The following is a 24,171-nucleotide window of genomic DNA, read 5'->3' on the forward strand; positions in this document are numbered from 1 at the left end:
GTCACAGGGACGGCCCAATCAGAACCAAAGACCCCTGGGGACTTTGGTTGGATGTTAGGAACAAAGCACTCTCGATCCCGGGACCTTGTAACTGTCTTGACAGCACAGAGGAGAAGGCTACCTGAGGAAGGGGGAACAGGAGGTCAAGATGGAGAAACTGGAACCTGGGCAGGTCCTACCCTGGCCTTTTCATTTCTGATGATGGTGTAAATAGCCTCGATGGGTTGGTTGGGCTTGCTTCCTGTTGCGACACAAATGCTCCTGGCTATTATGTGGAGGAGAAGGGAACTTGAGACTGGCTCTGGGCTCCGTCTGGGGAACCCTGAGAGGTCGTGGCGTGGACCTCTGCTCCAGTAGTGATGAACGGCGCCTGAGTTGCCCTGTGGCCCTGGGTGCACATGCTGTGTGCCGTGCTGGCATCCAAGGTCTGAGGGGGTAGAATGAGAACCATCTGGACTGTTGATGGAAGCCATCACCCCAGGGTAGGGCTAGGTCTCTGGGGTGAACATTGCACCCCAGGCCAAAGGTTTTTGAGGTGGGGTGTCAGGTCCCTTCCTGCTGGTTGACTACGAGAGACCTTTCTAGTCTGAGTCATTAGGCTATGGGGTAGCAGAGGACATTCCTAGGTATTTTTTTTCCCCTAAGCGAGTAACCCCAGCCCGGATGTGGTCTGAAGGGGGCACCGTTGAGTGCCCTGGGAGGGAGGAGGAATGAGGACTAGAATGTTTCAGCGTGTTCTTCCGTGATGGTGCCTTTGGGGAACGTTCCTGGCCTCATCTCTTGGGTGCCTTGTAGGGCTGGAAAAGGTCGATGCCTAGGTGGAGCATGCTGGGAAATGGGGGTCACTTCCTGGGCCTGGGAGTTCTCAACCTGCCTTTGGAGCTTCTGACAAGGGCCTGAGTCGGGGCGTGTGCTGAGACTACCTGCTCACTTTGGAGGAGCTGGGCTGAGGGACAGAGCCTAGGCACGGGTCAGGCAGGGTAGCAGGCAGGTGTCTGGGGTGGCTAGGGAGGCTCAGTGGGAGGATGGAGCAGGAAACCAACAATGAATAGAAGGCTGAAGGAAGCCTCTGTCTCCTGGAGCCCGGCCTCTGCTCTTCTGTCTCCCGGAGCCCGGCCTCTGCTCTTCTGTCCCCCGGAGCCCGGCCTCTGCTCTTCTGTCCCCCGGAGCCCGGCCTCTGCTCTTCTGTCCCCCGGAGCCCGGCCTCTGCTCTTCTGTCTCCCGGAGCCAGGCCTCTGCTCTTCTGTCTCCCGGAGCCCGGCCTCTGCTCTTCTGTCTCCCGGAGCCAGGCCTCTGCTCTTCTGTCTCCCGGAGCCGGCTGGTCCAGCCCTCTGCCCACCAGCTGCCACAAAGCTGGAGCAGGTCTGCTTTGTATTATCAGAGGAGCTGGTTCTTGTAGCCATATGGTCAGCAGACCTTCAGTCGCATAAGCACGGAAAATGTCTTCGGTTGACCCCAGCTCTGGTTCGGCCCCTTCTTCTGCCTGGAGTTCTACCACAGGCCCAGGGTCCCCCATGGTTCTCTCTGCTGGATGCAGAGGCCTTAGACTTTTCAAGTCCTGTCTTTTGTTACCCATTGGCTGACTGAGGGGAGGGGGGGCCTGAGGGAAAAGGGTGGGGCAGCTGGGCCTTTAAAGATGAAGAAGTGACACAGAATGAAGCAGACAGAGTCTGGGTCTGAGTTTAGAAGAGAGACAGCTTGAGAGTGTCGGAAGGCATGCAGGAAGTGAAGACTACAGCCGAGGCCCAAGGATGCGGAGGACCCAGACAGAATCTAAATGGTTTTCATTTGTCTTCTGACACCCCAGCCCTACCCCCACCCCAGGACTTGGAGTGAGTCCCTGCTTTGAAGGTCCAAATCCCTTCTGCTGAGCCCTGTACTGCCATGACCCTGTGCAGTCGCCACTGGCCATTTGTGATCATTGGCATTTGGCATGTGATTGGTCTAAAATGAGATGGGGGAGAGGGAGAGGGAGAAGGAGAAGAAGGAGGAGGAGGAGGAAGAGGAGGAAGAGGAGGAAGAAGGAACACACATAGGAGCCGTGTGTGGTAGAGCACACCCTGATCCCAGCACTTGGGAGGCAGAGTCAGGAAGTTCTCTGGGGCTAAACCAGGGCCAGCCTGGTTTACATAGCAAGCTCTGGGACAGCTAGGACTACATAGAGAAACCCTGTCTTATAAAAAAATCAAAAGAGAAAACTAACAACAATAGAGGCTTGAGATACTTAGTGGGACAAAAACGATTCCAAGTACTTCATTAGCAATTTTAAATATGGACCACAGGTTGAGACCATATACATATACACATACATATACATAAACGTGTGTGTGTATATGTGTGTGTATGTGTGTGTGTGTTGGTATATAATCTATTGGTAGGGTCAGCTGTTTCTTTTGTTTATGTAAGGTACTAAAAAGTCCCCGAGTCTACGTTTCACCTGCGTTCGGTAAGTATTGGGCAGAAGGGCTCAACGTTTAGTCTGCGTCAATGAGCAGTATGTCAGTCTATACTAGGTAAGGTGCTGAGCTTGAGGCAGCGAGAAAGACCAGAGCCTGCCTCTGGGTTCCTGGAATTTACAGTAATCAATAATCACTCAGTCGGTGCCTAGCTGCAGAGCAGGCTTAAGCAGTGTAAAGGGAAAGTGGGGCCGAGGGGCTCTGAAGCAGGAATCAAGACGCTTGCTTTGGAGATGGATATGACGGCACACTCCTGCAATTCCAACGCTTGGGGTTAGAGGCAGGAGGATCACAAAGTTTGAGGCTACTCTTGGTTATATATGGCGGTTCAGACAAGTCTGGGCTATAGGAAACAGATTAAACAAACCAACCAACCAACTGACCACCCCCTCACGTGCGGGAGGGGTGGCTAATTTGGACCCAGACAACAAGTCAGGCTTCCCTAAGGACTCACTAGACTGAGGTAACTTGGTCAAGAATATTCTAGCTAGAACAGCACACACAGAGGCCCTGTGGCTAAAGGAAATCCCAACGTTTTCAGACTTCTGAGGCTGTTTTAGAGGCACACAGAGAGTAAGGTCAACTGATGGATCTAGGCAGTGAGTCTGGGGGGACTTGGGAGGGGCCTCACACAGCCCCCACAGGACCACGGTAGGCATGAGGAAGCTGAGTGTAGAAACTCCTGAGGTGGAGACAAGAGGGGTGGAAAAGGGCAGAGCTCCACCAAGCCTTTTCCCACAGTGTAGGGAAGGGATGGGCAGAGTTTCGGCTCCTCCACGGCCCTCAGAGTCCTAAGAAGATAGTCCAGACCACTTGAGTAGACTCCACAGGAGCCCAGGCCCTTGTCTGGCTCTCCCTGCCCCCCTCCCTTTGTTCTCCCCCTTCCTTGTCTGGACTCTGGGCTCCAGTCTGGGCTCTGTTCTCTCTCCTTCTGGGCCTGCTACCTCACGCACCCCTCAGGGCCCGCTTCCATGTCCCTTCCCTGACCTTTCTGGGACTGGTTGGGCTTGACTAGGCTCCCCTGCTTGCACTTTATATACCAGCTAGGGCTGCCTGCTGCAGCTCTCTGAAGCATGCAACCCCTGAAGAGACGACTGGGTTTATTCCCACCAGACAGAATCTGGATTTTCCACCCTGAGGGTAAAGGTGGTCTTTACTTCATCAGAATGCAAAGTCCCTGAAGATAGCGGACATACTTCTGTCTTCACAGTAGGGCTTCTATTCCTACTATAGAGAGTAGGTCTGCAATAGGAAGATGGACCCCCAAGACTGGGCCAATTTTCTCCTCCAGAAAGGGACTGACTCTGCCATCACTTTCCTAGTGCCAAGATCATTCCTCCCATCTCCTTGGAGTTTCTCCTCTCCACCACGATGTCATCCTCCTTGTCTACCCCGTCAGAGACAAGAAGGCTCCTGTCTCCCTGGTGTCTGACTCTTGGCTGGGTCCCACTGGCCCCGCTCCCTTGGCCTGGAAGGCTGGAGGCTAGTTTGCTGTTCTTCCTAGAAGAACCCGTCCTTCCCTTGCCTTCCAGAGTGACCACGAGCCACTCCTATGAGAGGACCTGGATGACGGACCAGAAATTAAGAGGGCCTGTTCTGACGACCTGCCTCACCAGCCTCGGAAGGGGCACAGCTTAGAGCCAGGGGTCCTAGAGGCTCCCTGGCAAGAAAGCCAAGAGCTCTGGTTAGGATCTTCACAGCGTCTCAAGGGAGGGGCCTGCCTGACTGCTGGCCAGGCCAGTCAGGCTCCTGCTGGGACATCTGGACCCTGATCCTGGGTGTGTGATCTTGTGTATGAGTAGGGCTTCTGTGTCTTACAGGCCATGTGGGTGGCTGGGAGCTGTGGGGGTCATGACCCGGCCCTCCTAGCAAGCCTCTGGCTCCCCTGTGGTCAGTTTCACTCTGACATCTGGTCCAGTTCACAGCTGGCCAGCTTCCTGCGTGGCAGATTTTCACTTTCCCTCTCTGAGGTCTGGGAGCACCCCCTCCCCCGTTCTTTCCCCTCACCCACTTCTTGACTGCACACGAGAAGGAACTGAATTGGAAATTATAAAGGTTAGGGGTTTCGGGGGAAGGGTCGCTGATTTATGCATTTGATTCTAGCTAACAAAACATGGTTATTTCCAGAAGAAAAAAAAAAAGTCTCTTGGCATCGTTTTTTATTTTTTTGCTATTTAATGGTCATCACGTATGTTTTATGTGTAGGTTTTGGGAGGGCCCAAGAAATGATTACACGGGATGCAAGGGGAACGTGTCAGGGAGCATGGAGAGGTCTGGATCTCACAGTTGCCAGCTGGAGGGCCAGAGGTTCCATCCTGGCCCAAACTAAGGCTGGAGAGACCCCAGAACCAAACACATGCTAAACTGGGCCTGCAGTTCCTCCCCCACCCACCCCCCAGCATCTGGGGGAGGAAAATAAATACACAAAGAATGTCCCACTTCCCAGGTGTCCGGGGAGGGCCAGCAGGTGGGGGTCCCTCTACTCATTGCAGATTGAGGTCCATAAAAATACCACCCAAGCACAAGGCTCCTGGTCTCCCTATAGGGCTGGGTGGACCCTGGGTGGGGAGGGATGGCAGTCAGTCTGTGCATACCCTGCCTGGGGCTCCTTCATGCTAAATAGAGGGGGAGCCCACTCATTCCAACAGCAAGCAAAACAGAACAGGCCAAGGAGCCGGGTGAAAGCACCCACCACTGAGCCCTCGTGCCCCTTCCTGGCCGTGCCCAGGAAATCGGTCCTTTGCAGGGGCCATGAAACTGAGGAGAAAGCTGCCGCAGACTGAGGGCCAGCATCTGCTTTTTCTTGTTTTCTCACAGCAGCCTGCTTTTCTTCCTTCGCTGTTTTCTGGGTGCAGCCAGGCTTCAAGAAGGGGAGGAGAGGGAGCGATGTGAGCATTCCTCCACGCACAGGCTATCAGATGGATGCCAACTCTGATGCAGCAGTTCTTGGCCTGCCAGAGCCGGGAGGTGAGGAGAAGACAGCCCCAAGAAGCTCTCAGCTCGGTCCCCTCCGATCTTTCTCTGGCAGCCAGCGACTTCCAGCAGGATCTGGTCTCAGCCCCAAAAGAGCCATGGGGGGGGGGGGAAGCATGATGTGTGTGTGTGTGTGTGTGTGTGTGTGTGTGTGTGTGTGTTGTTGTTGTTGTTGGATTGTGGGGTGGGAGTCCTTGGTCCCTGACCCCTAGAGTTGACTTCAAAAGCCATTGTTGGCTTCAGGCTTATGACAAGAATGAGGGCCCTAACAGATTCATCCCTCCACAAAGGCCCTGTGAATAAGCCTGACAGACAGAGGAAGGCAACACCCCACTGCCCAGGACATTAGCCCGACTCCATCAGGACAGGCCAGTGGAACAGGTCTTGGACAGACAGTTCATCTGCACAAGGGTTGGGTAGGAGCCTGGAAGTGGTCGAGGGCGGGGCAGACGTGGCTTCCAGATGTTCCCCTGAAAGTCACTCCATCCGCGCCAACAAGCACACTTGACGCCCTCATTCAGAAAGGAGTGTGTCAGCCTACATTTGATCTCCCTGTTGTTGGGTGGCCTAGGTTAGTCCCTGCCTCTCTCTGGGCTTTACCATCCTAAAGAGAGGAGTGTGGACTGGGCTCCAAACCTGCTTTCAGTTCAGATAGGCCTGTAATCCTCTTCATCTTTGGCCAGAAGGGAGAAGGGAGGGGTTGAGGAAGGTCTAGCCTACCACAGTGCCCCCCCTGTTCTCCAGTTCACAGTGTGGAGTCCATGGCTCTGGTTCTTCAGTACCTCCTGAGTCTTAGGGGTGCCCCTGTTACCTTCTCTAGTGTCAAACCCCCAGATCTGACACAGCTAATATGTAGAAAGAAAGGAAAGGCCTGAGATGGTCACGGGGCAAGACAGGCTTGGGGTGGTCCTATCTCTCGCCGGAGAGGGTGTGGTCAGAAGCAAGGGTCCCCTCAGGAGCAGCAACGGGGCTGTGGTTTGGGGAGCGGGACACAGAGGCCCTACACAGAGATGCTCGGTTCTGACTGTCAGGCCACCCCAAGGGAGAGGGTGGGGCGGCTCTGTGGGGGCTAGAACATCAGTGGTCGGAATGTGGGACAGGACAGGGGCTCCCAGTCGGTGAGCTCACACCGGGGACGTGGCAGTGGACTCGCTGCACAGGCTCTCCACAATGTCAGCTCTCTGGATGCGTCGCAGGGCGGCTAAAAGGGCATCGAGCGTCGCGCTGTCCTGGGCGCCCCAGCTGGCCAGCAGGGCTCGGACTGGGCAGGCCTCGTGGGTAAAGGAGTCTATATGCTCGGGCTGGTAGCCCAGCTCGCCTGCCAGATGTCGCCAGGTGTCACCATTGAGCAGCTTCTCCACCTCCTCACGCTTGGTCAAGGGCAGGCTACTGTAGAGGTTGCCATCACCCTTGAGGGCTGCGGAGAACAAGGGATGTCAGTCCCTAACCTTAGCCCTCGTTCCTTCCGTGTTCCCTAACGCGGAGCCCTCGTTCCTTCTGTGTTCCCTAACACCGAGCCCTCGTTCCTTCCTTTCCTTCCGTTCCTTCCATTCCTTCCATGCACCTAGCGGCTTAGGCCAAGACCCCAGAAGGGCCAAGGCATGCTCCTCCAAGTCTAGAGTTAGAGGCAGAGGGATAGCCAAGATGAGGTCCTAGATGAGGCCTGGGTGGGAGGGACCTGGGTCCTGCTGACTCACTGTCCTGCCCACACCCTCAGCGCTGGCACCATCCTTTCCACACGTGTCCCCTCCCCCCAGCAGTCATCAAGGCAGCAAGGAGGAGGGGACAGGGCACTCCAGTTCCAGACAACTGCGGCAAGTGTCCTAGAGCCTGGCTCTGGGCCCCTAATTAAGGTACACACTTAACCACTTGTTTTCTAGAAGTCCAGGGCAGGAGGCTAATTGCAGCCACTTTGGGCAGTAATTAACCCCCAGGGGGGACAATTAGCCTGATGAGTCTGGATGCTCCAACTTGTAAAAGCCTGCATTTCTCAAGTCATCCCAGAAGAAAAAAAACAACAACAACAAAAAAATAAAACAACAACAACAACAAAAACCCAAACACCGTCCCCTTTCCTACATCCCCCCACCCTACTCAGCCTCTCCTACCCTGGTACCCTCGGTCCCTCCTGGAGTCTAATCATAACTGAACCCTCAGTCTTTTGGCTTCTCACTCACCCTGGCCTGAGGCAGTCTGCGTGTGAGTCTGCTGGTCGTGCAGGCTCTGGCTGTCCACAGAGATGCCACTGTCACTGTGCAGTTTCTCTCCCTCTGGTGGGGGTGTCTGGTTCACCGGCCGGCTGTTGGCTCCTTGTTTATTTTGCTTGCAGCTGTTCCATCTGCAGCCCAGGGACAGGGGATAGGCCAGGGCTTGGAGTGAGGATTCCATCAGTGCAGCCAACTGAGGCTGGGACTGAGGCAATGTCCCCAAAGTGTCTAAGGAGCTTATTTCTGTATGTGATCTTATCCAAGAGGCTGAGTGAGAGGTGATAAGGTGTGCATTTCTGCATGTGGATGCACATGTACACTTGTGCAGGTGCATAAACACACACACACACACACACACACACACACACACACACACTGAAAGCTCTGCAAGGGTGGAGGAACTTGGTAAACATTCAGCAAATGTTCACAGAACAAACTACACAAATAAATGACTTCCTAGAAATTCAATTTTTCCCTACTAAAATACTCCCATATGTGAGCAGCAATCACACACTCACTCACATACACACACTCACACACACACGCATGCGCATACACACACACAGATTTCCTTGGCAAACATAAGCAGCAGCAGCAGCAGCAGCAACAAAGACTCTGAAGATAAGTGTCCATCAAGAGAGGACTGGCTAAGTTCATTACAGTCCATGTCTTGTGCTGCTGAATGAGAGGCTGTAAATGATCAGATAATCTGTGTTCTGAGGAAAGCTCTCCTGAGGGGGATTAAGAGGGAAAAGTACATTGTAGATGGTGAATGGTGTGTTCCCAGTGAATCATCAGGAAAGTTCTTCATGTCTACATGTAATTATAAAACATTCATGTGTGGGTGTGTATATATATATATATATATATATATATATATATATATATATATATACACACACACACACACACACATATGTCTGGGTGTATATACGTATGTATATATATAAACTCTAAACAGTTTAGAAAGTGTTATCCCAAAGAGATTTCCCACAAGCTGTGCAGGATTTGAGAAGGTAGACCGAGGCCTTTGCTTTTTGCTTTGGAAGCTGTTTAGAAGTCTTGGGACTAGAGCTATTGCTCAGTGGTAGTGAGCAGGCTTGGCCTGTTCAAAGATCTGGGTTCCATTCCTCAGCACCGCAAAACAAATTCGGTCTTGTTTGCATTTGCTTTTAAAAAGCATGGATCACTTTGATGATTTAAAAACAAAATACCAAAGGAAAAGAAAAGAAAGAAAAAAGAAAAGAAGAAAAACGGAATGGGACGCACACTCAAAGCTGAAAATGCCTTCTGCGAGTTCTTCTGTCTTGAATTCCTTGATGTGGGTGCCGCAGGAGCCCAAGGGTAACAAGGGAGTTTGGGAGAGACAGGAAAGCCAGGGTGACTTAGGGAGAGAAGAGACACATGCAGAACCAGGAACCGTGGGGTGACCGGGGCTGAGGGCAGGGATGCAAGTAGCCAGAGGAGGTGGCAGGGACTAAGGAACAGGAGGAGTGGCCTGGGACTGGGGACGCGCTGGAGCCAGGACAGAAAAGAAAACCCTGTAATAACACACATACACTCCCACACATACACCACACACACACACACACACACACACACACACTCTCACATGCACACTCCCACACACACATACTCACATGCACACTCACTCACACACACACTCCCACATACTTTCCCACACACATACACACACACACACTCACACATACCACACACACACACACACACACACACATACACTCCCATACACACCACACACATACATACCACATACACTCATCCCCCATATATACATATACTCACACACATACACACCACACACATATACACTCACACACTCACTCATACACTCACACTTACACACACACCACACACATATATGCCATACACACTCATCCCCCCTACATACACACATACACACCCACACACTACACATAAATATCACACATACACATATGCTATGAAAGCACATACACACATACACACCACACATATACACTCTCACCATACATACACACCACACACACACACACACACACATACTATATGAGCACATACACTCATATACAAACTCTGTGAACACATACACACACGGCCACACCCAAGAGGGCATGAGATAGTGATGGAGGATGAATTTAGGACTGAATTGAGGGTATGTATGTTTTCGGGTCAAGGTCAGAGCAAACATCGCCTATGTCATCCTCAGTGTGCCTCCTCTTACCTCTTGAAAGCAATATAGGCCACGAGGCCTACAACCACAGCAGCCAAGATGGAGCAATAGACAGGAATGAGGTTGTCAGCCGTGCCTCGGGTCACTACAGGCTGGGAGCTGCCCATCACAGTGGTCACCATATCGGCCACCGTGCTGGCTACGAGGTCTTGCTCTGGAGGTGCCTCGGGCTCCTGGGTGCTGGGTGCCGTGATGTCAGAGCCCTCCGGGGGCGTAGACCTTGTGATCCATCGGCCAGGGATCTCTGCAGAACAGGGCCATAGGTGTTAGGACCTACCCAGGCCTTCCTCTTAGCTCCAACTTTCCAGGGCTTCGTCATGAGCCTCCAAGGCCTGGGTCCAGGCACCTGGCCAGGCTGTTACACATGAGGTTGGGAGCTGGGACTGGGCACATGCAGCTTAGAAAAGAAGAGCAAGAGCTGTATGACAGGAGACTTATATCAGTACGGGGCCTCGATTTCCCCATCTAGAGAATGGGCTTTCTGAAAAGAAATGGTCTCTAAACAACTTTTTGGCTTAGGCTGTGGAACCAGGATTCTAGTGTCTGCCAGCAGCCAGGCATGAACATCAAGAAGTCTGTGCTGTAGAGCCCCTTTAAGCTGGAGCAATGACTTAATTCCTTTGAGGAATGTAATTGCTCTGGCCTAGTGACCACAGCCTTCAGGAAGGATGGGTCACTTAGATCTGATCAGAGGTGGTACTCAGCCCCTTCCTGTCTCAGATGCTCCAGGTCTAGGCTGGCACTAGATGTATAACTGGCTTGCTTCACCCCAGCCAGTCCTTGAACAGTGGCCAGCATGTTTCTTCTGATGCCTGACACCGCTCCCCCCCCCCCAAAACAGCCTAGCCCTGGCACCTAGAGAAGAGAGTGGGTTAGACAGCTGGCACCCTCGTTAGCAGGAAGCAGACGGCTGGCGGAGGGAGGGCCTACGAGCTAGGTCCCGCCTATTGCCTCAGAAGGAGCAATTCCGTGTTTGACCACCCATCTAGGCCCGCTCATGCCATTTGGACATTGCCAGCCTTCCTGGCAGAGGCTCCAGCCCCTCTTGGCACTAGTGGGTGGGATTTTCCATTCTGCCACCCACCCAGCCAGAGGCAGGGCTAGGGGTTGTAGGCTCTGGATGGTGGCCTGGGGGATACTTGTCTGGGCAAAGCAACCTGTCCTATCCATTCTCACTTCCCACGCAGGGAAAGCAGGGAGGGGATGCTTGTAAGGTTAAGGGGAGGACACTTTGCTACCCAGCTCTGCCCAGCCCAGTCTCCAGTGTGCCCATCCCAAGCTGGAGTTAAAGCTGCCCACTAGTCCTCTGGGTCTCCCCGGCTCGGGACAGAGATGCTTCAAAGGCCCCATTTTCAGCACCTTCTGAGGGGTAAGGCCCCCAGATGTGAGTCTGGAATCCATCTGACTGGCAGTGGGGGGAAGGTTGCCATCTGCTGCCCAGTCCCCGCCCCCCCATCCCAGTACCGGGCAGGGCTGGAAGGAGAGGGTGGGAAGTGGGAGAGACAGCCCTGCCTGGGCGTTAGACCCTAGAGGACCTTCTTGTGATCCGCTAGGGTAACAGGGAAGGTTGAAGGTGTAGCCTGAATCCAGAGGTTGCAGATGTGACTCAGTTTAGATTGACAGTCCTGCCCCTGAGGTTGATGTGGGTGGGTGAGCACTACAGAAATGAAGGAGCCCCAGAGAAGGGCTAAAGGTAGTGTCGAGTGTCCAGGACACCTCCCCTCACCCCACCCCCGCCCCCAGCCTCTCTGATAGGAGTTGGAGACGAGATCCAGATGTGGCCCTACCCACTAGCGTTCCAACCCACTAAACGCTTGGCAGGTCCTGACAGCCATTTCCGGAATGGGAGCTATCAGGAAGAAGAGGGAGCAGGTGACCCCTCCTAAACTTCAATGCGGTAAGGAGGCTGGGCGCCTGCCCCAAGGCTGGGTGAGTCACCACGTTGACACCTGAAATGTATATGCGGGGCAAGTATTTAACATTGGACAAGAGTGGGCTGCCAACCCAAGAATCAAATTCCATTTCCTGAAAGGGATGTTTGGCCTCGGGGCCAACATTTAACCCTTCAGAGGTTGGAACAGAAAGAACAATATAAGGATAAATGTTCCTGGGGGGGTCAGGGGGGGATGCCTTCTGCCAAGATGGCTGAGAAAGAAGGGTACCATCTGGGAAGAAATGATTCTCCGCACGATAGAGCCTGCCCCCTTGCCAACCAGGTCCTCTCTCTCCTCTAATCACACCCCTGACCTTGGGCACCAATGGCTGATCCAGACTTGCCCACAGAACTGTGCTTCCTGCTTCCGCTGCCTGGCTGCTGAAGCCCTCTCCCCGCTCAGCCTAGCCTCGGAGGCCATTTGCCTGTCTTGACCCGTGGAAATCTCCACCGCAGCCTCTGCCCCATCCCTCTCCACCTCTTCATCAAAGGACTGCAAGCATATTTAGAGCCTCCGCGTAGCTTGCCAGCCTTCTCTGCTCTGCTACGAGAGCAAGCTCAAGTCTGGGTACGGAGGAGGCCCTGGCTGGTTGTCAGGACCCCTCCCCGGCCCCAGGACAGGGCATCTGTAGCTTCTACCCCACAAGAGGCTGATGGAAGGCAGAAACTGTGTTGCCTCCATCAGGGTTGGGAATCTCCAAAGCTTCAGCTGTCTTCTCCCTTCAGTATCCATGGACTGGGTTACCCATGCTCCTCTCTCTCATTGGACCTATGTCAAAGGCCATTCCCAGGGAAAATTAGGCACTTCCCTGAAGGTGATGCTCTTGCCTGCTCAATGTGAGGGCAACCTCAAATAGATCCATGGGCAGGCCACCCACTGAAGAGCAGAATGAAAAAAACAAAAACAAAAGCAAAAACAAAACAAACAAACAAACAAAAAACACAAAAAACAATATCAGCTTTCCTGGCCCCTTGAAGAAGAACACTACCAGTGACCGGGTGACCGTACCCCGGCTCTCAGCTGCCTCCTCTTGTCCCAGGATCTCTCTCTCTCTCTTTCAGGTGAGCCATCTGGATAAGGCAGGCCCACAGCTTTCTCTTCTCTACAGCCCTCAGTAGAGGAGAGCCCTCCAAGCACACCCCACATTATCCTACCCCTCCCCCACTTGCCACTCCTCTTTTGTTCCCTAGAACTACTTCATTACCTGGCCTTTTTTTTTTTTTTTTCAACCAACTCCATCTCATTAAATGGCCACAACGTTTCTACTTTATCTCCAGACACCTCGAGGGGAACGTGTCACCCACCCCAACAGCCTTATCGTGACCGTCCATCAGAAAACACTTAGGTCCAGAGATGGGAGTGATCCCCTGGTGTCACTCGGGGTTAATTTGATTTGGGATGCTATAGCCATCATTACCACCCACATCTGGCCTCATAGCTGAAGGGCCCTCACTCCTATGAGTCCCCAGCCTGACTCTAGATCAGAAAGAAAGCCTGCTCTAGGCTGGAAGGAAGCCTGCTTCAGACTCTGGCATCTATGGCGCCTTCCGGACGCTGTTTGGCACCCATATAATCGCTGAGAGAGGAGTTAGAATGACTTCTTCCAGTGAACAGTAAGCCGGGTCTTCCCAATGTCAGTCCAAGGAAGGAATGTGTGGAAAAGATTTTGGGGTAAGGTTGAATCTAGAATCTTGTGCACTTATCAAGAATGTGTTACTAAGCCTCAAAGTAGGTGCTTGCTGGATGAAGGCCAGCCTAGACCCTTAAGACCTCTAGAGGGCGCCCTTCCTCACGAATCTAGCTCTTCACACCCCCCACCCCCACCCCACCCAGCCTGGAACCCTGCTCACCCTCGCATTCGGCGTCAGCCCAGGGCGTGCACTCGCGTAACTGGCGCTCAGTGTCCTCGCACACCGTGCAGGGTAGGCACGGGTCCACGTGGTTGGCTTCATCTGAGTATGTGCCCTCTGGGCACTCTTCACACACTGTGTTCTGTTTGTCCTGGCAGGAGAACAGGAGTCCTGAGCCCACCCCGCACACGCTGCAAGCCTCGCAGCGGCCAGTCTCCTCGTCCTGGTAGTAGCCATAGGAACATCGGCACACGGCATCGTCTGCCTCCACACAGGGAGCTGACATGCTCTGCAGGCCCAGGCACTCGGTACACTGCTTGCACGGCTCGGTGGCGCTCACCACGTCAGAGAACGTAACACCTGCGGACAACGGCACACACGGGGAAGCGTCAGAACTTAGTCACGAGGACAGTGTTTAAGCACCAGCATGTGGATACAAGACTGGAATCCCCCTGTCCCCATCCCCAGCTAGGACTGCTGCCTCTGCCTCAGCTTCACCTTCTTATTGACCCCCACTCTCTTTGCTGGAATCCCTCACCCTGAGAAAGCAGGTTTGGCAACTGACTGGGAAGGAGACCCATTCTCCAGGTCCCAGAAGAGTCGGCCCTGGGGCCTCCTGAGGTCCCAGCTGTTTAGGTAGATTCCTTGTTCTCAGAAAGTTCCCAGACCTGTACCCTAGATCCCAGCACGACTAAAATAGAATATGAATGGTTCCGTCCAGCCTCACACACTGGCCAGAGGTGAGCTGTGCACCCGAGAGCCCGTGCCTAAGTTGTCCTTTGGGTCCTTGTCCCAGGGGGTGGGAGAGGGCAGCTCATGTAGGCCTGAAATGGAGGGACAGCAGAATGTCACACTGCTATACCATACTGCCTGCACCTTACCATTGCTGCCTGTCCAAGGGCATGCATGACTCTAAAGAGCAGACCAGTGCTCCAAGTATGACAGCGCAGGTACAGCAAGAAAGACGGGAGACACTTGCAGGTACAGTCCCCTGGCCCCTTCAGTATAAACGGTCAGTTCTCAAGCCTACCCTCTAAAGGTCATATCCTGGAGTGTGTGTGTGTGTGTGTGTGTGTGTGTGTGTGTTGTGTGGACACAAAGGACAGAATGAAAGGGGTCGCAGTGGGGACAGGAGAGAAAACAGAAGGGGAGAGGCCTGCAGAGCAGGTCCATTTCCAGGTGGTTCGTACAGAGGTGTCTTGCTTCCCTTTCCCTGGTATCAGGCAGTTCTGACTTCCAAACTCACTTCTGTGACTCACTAGCTCTGTGATTTAACCTCTCTGAGCATTTCCCTTTCTCTGTGAAATAGCATCCAGGTATGGTGGTGCCAGCACAGGAGGATTGTGAGTTCAAGGCCAGTCTGCTTTACAGAGTGAGTTTGAGGCTAGGCTGAGCTATAGTGAATGAGAACCTATCATGATACTACATAAAGAGCAGGCTGGTGGTGGGGCACGCCTTTAATCCCAGCCCTTGGGAGGCAGACGAACCGAACCTCTGAGTTAAGAGACCAGCCTGGTCTACAGATCAAGATCCAGGACAGCCAGGGCTACCTACACACAGGGAAACTCTATCTCAAAAAACAAAAACAAAAAATTAAACAATTAAAAAACCCCAAACAAACAAAAACAAGAAAAACTAAATAAGTCACACCCACAGGGTTGTGATGAAGAACATGATAGACCCCATGATGAACAGCAATAAAATCATTGGTGGTTGAGACACAGTCGGGTGGCAGAAAGCACTTGGTGGGACAATCTCTCCAAATGAGAGGGTGCTGTGTGGAGGTGAGGGTGGGGACCAGTCACACAGGATGGAAAGAGCAAGCCAGCTCCCGGGAAAACACAGAGCTGAGCCGGATGACTCCTGGGAGCAGGTTGTGGATGGTGTGAAAACTATGGTCTTTTGTTGGCAGAGCATAAAGGCAGGAGCTTAACAGGCTTCCTAGTGGAAACGGGTTTGGTTTTTTTGAGGATGGAGGGAAAGTCCGCTGGGGTCCCCAGCCCATAAAGTAGGCTTGTAAAAGCAGCCTGTTAACACAGCTGGAGGGGAGTGTGGCAGAGGAAACCCAAGGGGGAGGGAAGGGGGAAGGGGGAAGGAAAGAAGCAGGGAGGCTGCCCCGCCCCTCTCAGAGCTGCCCCTGGCTCCTGGTGTGTTTCCTAATTCCTGGCATGGCTTTCCTTGAGCCCTCAACTCATCAGCAGCTGAAGAAGGGTACACAGGAGAGAGAGGGGTGTGGTCTAGGACACTGACACCCAGGCAGTGGCAGGCAGTACTCCTAGCTGATGTTCAGTGCCTTGGGACAGAGACTCTGTGAATCCGAGGTAGGTAAGGTGCCACCTTCCAAGAGGGCGGAGCCTTTTCATCCATCCCAGGTGTCCCACTGCTGGGGACAGAGCTACAGAAGTCACAAGCACAGGTGCTTGAGAACACTAAGGAGCCGGGTTACCTGGAGGCTGGACAGACTCGGGAGGGGGCATACAGAGAAAGGGAAGAGAAGACTGGCTGGTAGGCTCAGAGTTCCCAGCTCCTTGTTCCGTTACCAGCAGCCCTCCTAAGGGGACTAAATGCCTGGAAGATGTAGTATCTTCCTGGCAGCAGACAGGGAAAGAGCTCTCTGCCTTGGGGCCTGAGGCAGCAGCGGAGCAATGAGGTATCTAGCAGAAGAGACTGAGACTCCAGGTCCCACAGGGCCCAGAACTCACAGGGGGATGAGAACCACCGTGCTGCCATCCGGCCTCTCCCTCCACCAGTGCTGGAAGATGAGCCTCTCTATTTCTGAAGGAAATGCCAGGAAGCTCCACTCCGCAGTTCCCGCCCCATGCCATCCCATAGTAAGGACATCCTTGTGCCGATGCCCCTGTCCCTCTTGACATCAGAAAGCTACAGAACAGTGGCCTGGAGGAGAGGCAGCCACACCCTCCCAGGATCCCCCAAGGTCAGTTTCCAGGGCAGTCAGGATTTGATCCTTCTTCCCCTCCCCCAAAAGCCACAGAGGGTACGTTGCAACCATTGATCTTGCAGCACAGAAAGTATTTTTAGCTAGCCTAGGCATCAGTCCCTTCTCCCTGCCTAGCTATGTTCTTCTACCAGCCTCTCTGCTTGAGGGGGCTGGGAAGGGGGGCCCCTCTGGGGATCTCCCACAGGATCCCCTCTTCCCTCGGCACACTCCCTTATCTATTCAGCCCCTCCCTGCTCTTGTTTGTATCCCACCCATTTCTGGTACCCCTGCCGAGGTTGGCAGGGGACCTGCCAGGAGGCAAAACACCTTCAAGCCCTGCTCTGTGCATGCTAAAGCTTCCCCTTTTGCCACCCTAAGAGACTCACTGTCCTGGCAGGGTTCACACACGGTCTGGTTGACTCCGCAAGGCTGGGTCACACCTTCGCCCAGGTTGCAGGCTTTGCAGCACTCTCCGCTGTGAGTGTACATGCCTGTGGAACATGTCTCCTTGGCACCTCCAGAGGACACCTAGGTGGAAGGAGATCACAAGGTCAGCCTGGCAGGAGCAAAGGGGGTGTCTTCCAAGGGATCAAACGCCTCCCTCTTTAATACTTTCTATTAGAACCACCTGGGCTGGGATGAGCTCACCCGGGAGGCATTAGGAGGATCAAAGCTGGCAGGAAGGAAGGCTGGGGGACAGGGGGGAGGACAGCAGACCCCTTGACTGTTACTGGGGTGTGAGGTCACAGCCTCAGTGGCTAACCTTCTGCAGAGTTCACCTTAGGGTTACAGCCTCTCCTGGAGTCCTGAGGATACACCACAGGAGGAGGGCAGCCTGAGACCGACATCCAGAATGGCAGGACAGGTTGCAGCTTGCACAGGGCTCCTAGCCAAGGGGGCCAGTGGAGCTGAAATCTGGCCCAGACTCCATTTGCTAAACCTCACACCTGCAGGGCTGCAGTTACCCAGGGGCAGGGCCCTTTCCTAACAAAGGGGAACAGGGCCCTTCTCCAGGTCTCATTCCACATATTAAATATCAAAACGGAGTTGTCTTTGTCCAAGAGACGGCAGAGAGGCCTTGGGTTCAAATCTTGACTCTGTAATGGAGGTTTCTGGCCTGCCATGGGTTTCCTTGGGGGAGTTTTCGCCCCTCTGAAGATAAATACAGGGACAGCTTGGTGCCAGGGCAAAGACTGATGGGCAAGTCTGGAGCCAAGACAGAAAGGGAAGCCTGTTATCAGTGGCCGCTCTCACTGTCCTCACTGTCCGGCGACTCTGTTCTCCCAGAGTTGACTTCCTGTCCTAGCCTGACTCCACCCCCTCCCCTCTCCTCCCATGTGGCCCCTGGGAACAGAGCTGGATCAGGGGGAAAGGGGAGTCAGATTCCTGCCACTAAAGCATCTTTGCTCATGGATGGAACGACTTAGCACCAGATTCCCCAGAGGGAGGGGCTGTTGGAGGCTCACTTTGTTTCTGTTCCTTAAAGAACAATCTTAATGTCTAATAAAACTCCAAAGCCTTCTCTGCAGGCTCCAGACCTTGCGCGCGCGCGCTCGCACACACACCCCCATTTGATCCTGAGCAATTTGGGCTCTTGTCGTGAGACCAGAGAGCTTTACAAGGTTGTTTGGACATTCCTCTCCTGCTTCCATGCTGGACCGATCTTTGCTAAGACACAACACACACACACACACCAAACAAACAAACAAACAAACAAACACCCCACTGTGGTTTCACCAGAGTTTGATAGAAAAGGAAACAGGGGCAGGGGAAAACAGTGGGTGATGCCCTAGGGGCAGAGTGGTCTCCATAAGGGTAGCAGAGAGAGTTCGGGCAGCACAGGAAGCTGCCACCACCATCTCCTCCCAGGTGCTGGCAGTGGGAGTGCTGGCTGGCAAGGGCAACATCTGCAGACCAGGAGCCCTGAGGTACATGAGGCAGGCTTCTCCCAGAAGCTGAGATTTCAGAAGGGTCTGTTCTGATTTCCTTTCATCACATAGGGCTCGGCTTAAATATCACTTCCTCAAGGAAGTATTTCTATATCACCCCTACCCCTCCCGGAGTAGACAGGCAGGGCTATGGACTGAGGTTGTCCTGGTATCTCCTGCCCTCTCTGGCACATAGTAGGGAGCAATTGTACATATTTGTTAATTTAAGAACAAGAAACTGTTATGTCCCTTCAGTTACCCGGAAGCCTGGAAGACCGACTCTGGATGGCTGTGTCCGCACGGGCAAAAGTATACTGTTGTCCCCCAGTGCATTGCTCCTCCATTAAGAGGGGAGGTGGCAGGGGGGGCGTGGACTTCGGGGTGGGCATCACCCTCTTCCATCTCTGCAGCTTCTCCATCACCGGAGCACTGACTGTTAGCACCAGCAATGACCCAGGGCTGCAGTGCCGCAGTGTTCTCCTGTTCTCCATCCCAGATGAACACATTTTTGTCATTTTGTCAGCTTTTTGATAGTTTCCCTGTCCCTTCTCTTCCTGTCAGGGTATCAGTTGTCACTTCTTGCTCCTATCGCAGTATGACCGGAAGAGTCCCTCTCCCAGAACCATAAAGTGTCAGCTCTAATGGAATCTTTAAAAATGATGCCACTGGACCGGGTAAAAAGCTGGCTGGGAGCCAGGTGCACACATGCCTGTGACCCCAGCATAAGGGAGGTCAAGCGAGGAGGATCTGAGTTCAAGGCCATCCAGGACTACACAAAGAGAAGTAGAGATGAGGGAGAGATGGAGAAACAGACAGACAGACAGATGGAGGCATGACTGAGTAGAAGCTGACATGGAGGGAAGACGTGCCCAGAGTCAAACACATAATCGCTACTCAGTCCCTCATCACTGAGGGCCAGAGTGACAGACAGATTTTTAATTTCTCTACCAGTAGATAATCATGACAGTACCTGCCTCAAACTGCTGTTTCAAATGAGTGGGTGAGTATGGGCTCAATGTACTTTACAACTTTTCTTTTCTGTCCTCCACTGTGTGTTGTTCCCTTTGTGGATCTGGGGTGTGCACCACCGCTCCTTGTAACCAAGGTCAGCAGAGAGTTGGAGGGTGTGCGTTGAGGGACTGCCAGGGGCTGTATGAACCTTGTCAGAGATGTAGTAGCTTTGGGCAAGCACCTTTGCCAAGAACCTGTTCGCTCCCACTCCTCCCCACTCCTCCCTACTCCTCCCCTTTCCTTCCCACTCCTTCCTTCCCTTCCCCACTCCTCCCATCTCCCCTTACTCCTCCCTCTCCTTCCTTCTCTTCAATCCTCCCCTCTCTTCCCCTCTCCTTAGGCTTCCTCGCTTCTTTAGAGTTGAGGCCACATAATCAGTATTCACATCTGTACTTGGTTTATGTTCCCTCTGTCATAAAATCCTAGATTTGCTGCTAAGCGGTCTGTGATGTTGAGCATCTTATTCTCCCTGAATCTCAGTCCTCCCATCTAAAACACTTAGCATGGCTCCTACACTGGGTTGCCGTGAGAACTGAATGGAATCATGTATGCAGATCGGTCTGGGTATAGTGTAGCAGGAGTTCAATCAATGGTAGTTGGTGAGGAAGTAGCTTGTCTTAGGAAGTATGAGCTGCTGTCCAGAGAAGACAAGGCAGAAAGGAAGGCGTCAGCCAAGCAGGAACGCGTGACTAGAGTTCAGGCTAACTGCTCCAAACTCTGATCCAAATTGATCAATTTATCAAAGTGACAGACCCATTTGCCTGTAGTTATATCTACTGCGTTTATTCATTTCAAAGTTGATAGCATGACTTCTCCATTTTTCAAAATGTTTACAATCTATTTATGTCGTTGCAGGGCTGGCTGTCAGTGCTCAGATGAATTGGCTTTTCTTTTTTCAATTGGATAAAACAGAAAACACACACACACGCACACACACACCCCAGGGTTTGCAATCATATGGATGCTTACATGGTCTCAGTCCTGACCATTCATAACAGCTTCAGAGAAGGCTCCTCAGAGCCTGGTCTAATCATATGGGGTAGGGCTTTCCCAATATCTAGAGAGCTTCAGACAGGGCTAGGCATTGATTACTGCCCCACTCCTCACCCCTTCAGAAAGCCACTGAGTCATGAGTATGGAGAATGGTGTTAATTCCTAAAGGAAGCTGCCTTATGCTGAAGAGAGGCTTGGGCTCTGCACACGTAGAACAGGGGAGTGGCTAGGTTCAGAGCTAATTTAGCCTGCCAGAGGCAGTTCGGGACCACACCCCCTCGCGTGATCTCTAAGTTGGTGGGAAACTGAAAGGAACCGCGCATGAGTAGGAAAAACTAAGTCAATGACCCCCCCTCCCCCAGCTTCCAACATGCCCCCTCTGCTTTCTAAGTTGGGGAGTCTGGTACCCTGCCTCAATTTCCTAGGGGTCAGCTTCCTCGACTGTAAGATGGGAATCACTAAATTTACATTGCTGGGACCTATGGTGTATATAACGTCAAAGTACCAAAGACAGTGCAAGTCACATAGTAGGCACTTCACAGATTTTAGTGTGTCCTCCCTTCTAACTCATCTCTCTAGGGAGGAGCCAGGTGCTACAGGCAAACTGGGCTGACCAGGTAGTGCGGAGGCTTTTCCCTCCCGGAGCCGCTTCACCACCCACCCACCCTCCGCGGCAGCCCGGACGCTCACGCTGCCCATTTGCTGCCTACGCTGCTGCATCCCTATTAGGAGCATTAGCCAGCCGGGTGGCTCCGGTTACAGACGTCTGAATGACAAAGTGCCTCCATTACCGGCGCGGCCGGCCAGCAGACTCTGGTTGCGCTCTGGTTTCAGCACTCTCGCAGCGGCGCAGGAAGAGGCTCGGACCGCGGCGGAACGCAGAACCGGCTCTAACCGAATAAGCCTGGGGAAAGCAGAGATGGAAAACAGAGCCATAGGGGCTCAAGTCCAAAGGTTCTGTCAAGGTTCAGTGGCCACGCCCTCACCCCACCAGGATCAGAACCGCGCAGCGCCCCAGGCCCTCTTCCCTAGCCAACCTTAACAAGGACCAAGAAGCACCTCTAACCAGAAGCGTTAGTTAGGAAACACTCTTGCAGTCACTCCCAAGTCCCGGGAGGACGCCACAAGGACTGACAGCTCCAGGGAACCATGTTTGGGCTTGAGAAGGTTCTCCATCCGCTTGCCTCCATATCCCACCTCCAGCCTATCCTTTGGGATGGTGTCACCCATATCCCTGCTGTGAAAAGAAGCGGACCAGCTGCCGCCCCCTCCCCACCTGCGGGCGCCCAAGGAGTTCAGAGCTGGAACGAGGTGGCCATCCAGCCACACGACTCTGGCTTATGAGATCTTGACCAACTTGTTTAAACTTCGAAGTCCCTGCCTCCTTATCAGTAAGATGGAGATGGGGGCGGTACAGTGCTCGGATGAAGGAAAGGATGGAGGGAAGAGTGAGGAGAGGACGCCACTTTCATTGCCAACCTTCCTTAAGATCTGGTCAGAAATACCCAGAGTACTCAGGTTCATAGAAGGAGGACCTAATGACCTTAGCCGGAGTTGGTGCCTCTGAACAGCAATCCAACAGAATCCCAGGCATCCAAGTGGCCCCTGTCTCATTTGAGAATTGTTCATTGACTTTTACCGAAAGCCTGGCCAGGTGTGGGCGGGATGATGATCCTGTTAAGTTCTGGACCGGAAGAAGCACGGAGGGCACAGGGCCGGTGGCGGCTTAACTTAGAAGGGGCGCAGTGCGCAGCCCTAGGCGCGCACGTAGCTCCCAACAGCAATCCCTCACCCGCAGTGCCCCCTGCGGGTCGCCTGAGGTTTTTGCATCCCCTAGCTGAGCGCGGCCGGAACCATCACAGCCTTGAGAGTCCCAGCGCTCCGCATCTCGAGCGCTGACCGGCGTCTGATAGGGTAGGGGGATGCCCCAGCTCTGTCTCTCCGGGTCCACTGCGTTGCTTCAAACCGCGTGAAAGGTTTGCCAAGGAACTACCCTGGAAGCGGATTTGCCACAGTGGAGTGAGTGCTCTCTTCCCTACCGGGGATGCCCAGACGCAATTCCCGGACTGGGCGAGGCCGCTAGAAAGAGCGCTAGAACCCACGCGGGAAACGTCTGTGACCGGGCTGTTCTCATCGCACTGTCCTTCAGTAGACAGGCGGGGCCCCGAACACTTTAGGGTATGCACCTTCTTTCCATCTCTCTATCTCTTTTGTGGCTGTCTCTTTTCTGCCCTCCATAAAGCCCACTTCTCTCTCTTCAACCTCTCTGCCACTCCCGAATCGCTCCTTTCGACGCCCCTCCCCCCCATTGTCTGGCCGGTCCCCATTGTCCATACCGGGTCCCCTCTGCCTCCAGTCCCTCCAGCTGCCTCCCGCATTGTTCCGTCTCTAGCCCCTCACATCTTTAGTGCCGACCTCTTTCCCTTCCTTCTCTCGCCCCATTCTGTCCTACAACTCCCCAGGGACTAAGATGCTAAAGGGAAAACTCCCCTCAGGATCCCAGAATTCACACGCTGTCGTCAAAAGAACCCAGGCGCCCGAGATTCCTAAACCTCCCTCCACCCCACTCGAGACTGCTCCCAGTCTCCTACACCGCACCCATCGTAGTGCCCAAGAACCAGCAGCAGCAGCAGCACCAAGAACCGGCGTCGTTGCAACAGTCCTGTCTGCATCTCTATCCTGGGACTGGGTCGCCTCTGAGCTCTGAAAGTCCTAGAAGCTAGGAGCTCCCCTGTGGGTCACGGCCCCGCAGCTCCTCCGCCACCCGTTGCCAGCATCTGGGAGCTTAACGTCTTATTCTGTTCCCTGGTTGGTGGCACATCCACATCCCCTTGGGGTTCAGCTCTTTGAAAAGGTTTCAGCTCTTTGAAAAGGTTAACGGAGGTCCCTCCTGCTAACACTTACCCCTAGAAGCAGAAGCAGCAGCAGCAGCAGGCGCAGCCGGTCCATGGCGCTGCAGGCAGCACCTGCCCTCCTCATTGCCCGCCTCCGGCGACAGCGCTCAGCTTCTAGCTTAGTCCGCTCTGCGGACCGATAGTGCTGCGCGCTGAGCTGAGCTGCGCTGCGCTCCAGCGCCCGCTGCCCGCCGGAGCTGGCGGAGGCTCCACTCGCTCTGGCTGCTTGCGGGCGGGAGCAGCTGGGTGAAGGCAATGCAGCAGCCCCGCCTCCTCCCCGCCCAGCCCGCCCAACTCCCCCCCCCCCCCCCCCCCCCCCCCCTTGGGCCCCCCCCCCCCCCCCCCAACCCCTCCGGAACCGCGCCCGCCCGGCTGCCTGGGGTGGGGAGTCCGGAGCAGTCAAGTGAGGCAGGAGAGGAGCCGCACCCGTGTGCCCCGCTGTGGCTTCTCAATGGGCGTCCCACGTACCCAGTGCACCGCCGGTTGTGCTGAGCGTCAGTCTCGGATGCGGCGGATCCAATGGGGGCCATTGCTCTCCTACTGATGAGGCCTGCCTCGGGGTTAACTCTCTTAAACATCTTTAGCCTAATTCCCTACCTAGCCCTTATTCCGAAAATGAGGCTGCCCTCCTTTTATGGTTGGATACACACCTTTTTCCATCCTCTCTCTGTTCCAACTTGTGGAGGGATGTGTTCCTTGGGGCATTCAAGGTGAAATCTATCCCAGTATCATAATTTAGGATACCTGTCTGACA

The 24,171-nt window shown here is 53.8% G+C and overlaps 1 protein-coding gene across 1 annotated transcript; it reads right to left on the minus strand.

Annotated features, from left to right (window-relative positions):
• Window positions 1-4,640: 4,640 nt before the first annotated feature.
• On the minus strand, window positions 4,641-23,608 carry Ngfr (nerve growth factor receptor). The gene is made up of 6 exons (XM_021212767.2): window positions 23,428-23,608; window positions 16,978-17,119; window positions 13,654-14,013; window positions 9,861-10,113; window positions 7,607-7,767; window positions 4,641-6,846 (listed from the first exon to the last, which is right to left on the minus strand). The coding sequence occupies exons 1-6, from the start codon at window positions 23,500-23,502 to the stop codon at window positions 6,554-6,556; spliced, it is 1,284 nt and encodes a 427-aa protein (XP_021068426.1). The 5' UTR covers window positions 23,503-23,608; the 3' UTR covers window positions 4,641-6,553.
• Between the last annotated feature and the right edge of the window lie 563 nt (window positions 23,609-24,171).

This window comes from Mus pahari, chromosome 14 (genome assembly GCF_900095145.1).
Source record: "Mus pahari chromosome 14, PAHARI_EIJ_v1.1, whole genome shotgun sequence".
Taxonomy (NCBI): Eukaryota; Metazoa; Chordata; class Mammalia; order Rodentia; family Muridae; genus Mus; species Mus pahari.

Coding starts and splice junctions, on each gene's coding strand:
- Ngfr (XM_021212767.2), bottom strand. CDS start 23,502: ATGAGGAGGGCAGGTGCTGCCTGCAGCGCCATGGACCGGCTGCGCCTG. Junction 17,120..23,427: donor TGCTGCTTCTGCTTCTAGGG/GTAAGTGTTAGC, acceptor CCTTCCACCTAG/GTGTCCTCTGGAGGTGCCAA. Junction 14,014..16,977: donor GTGTGAACCCTGCCAGGACA/GTGAGTCTCTTA, acceptor CGTTGTCCGCAG/GTGTTACGTTCTCTGACGTG.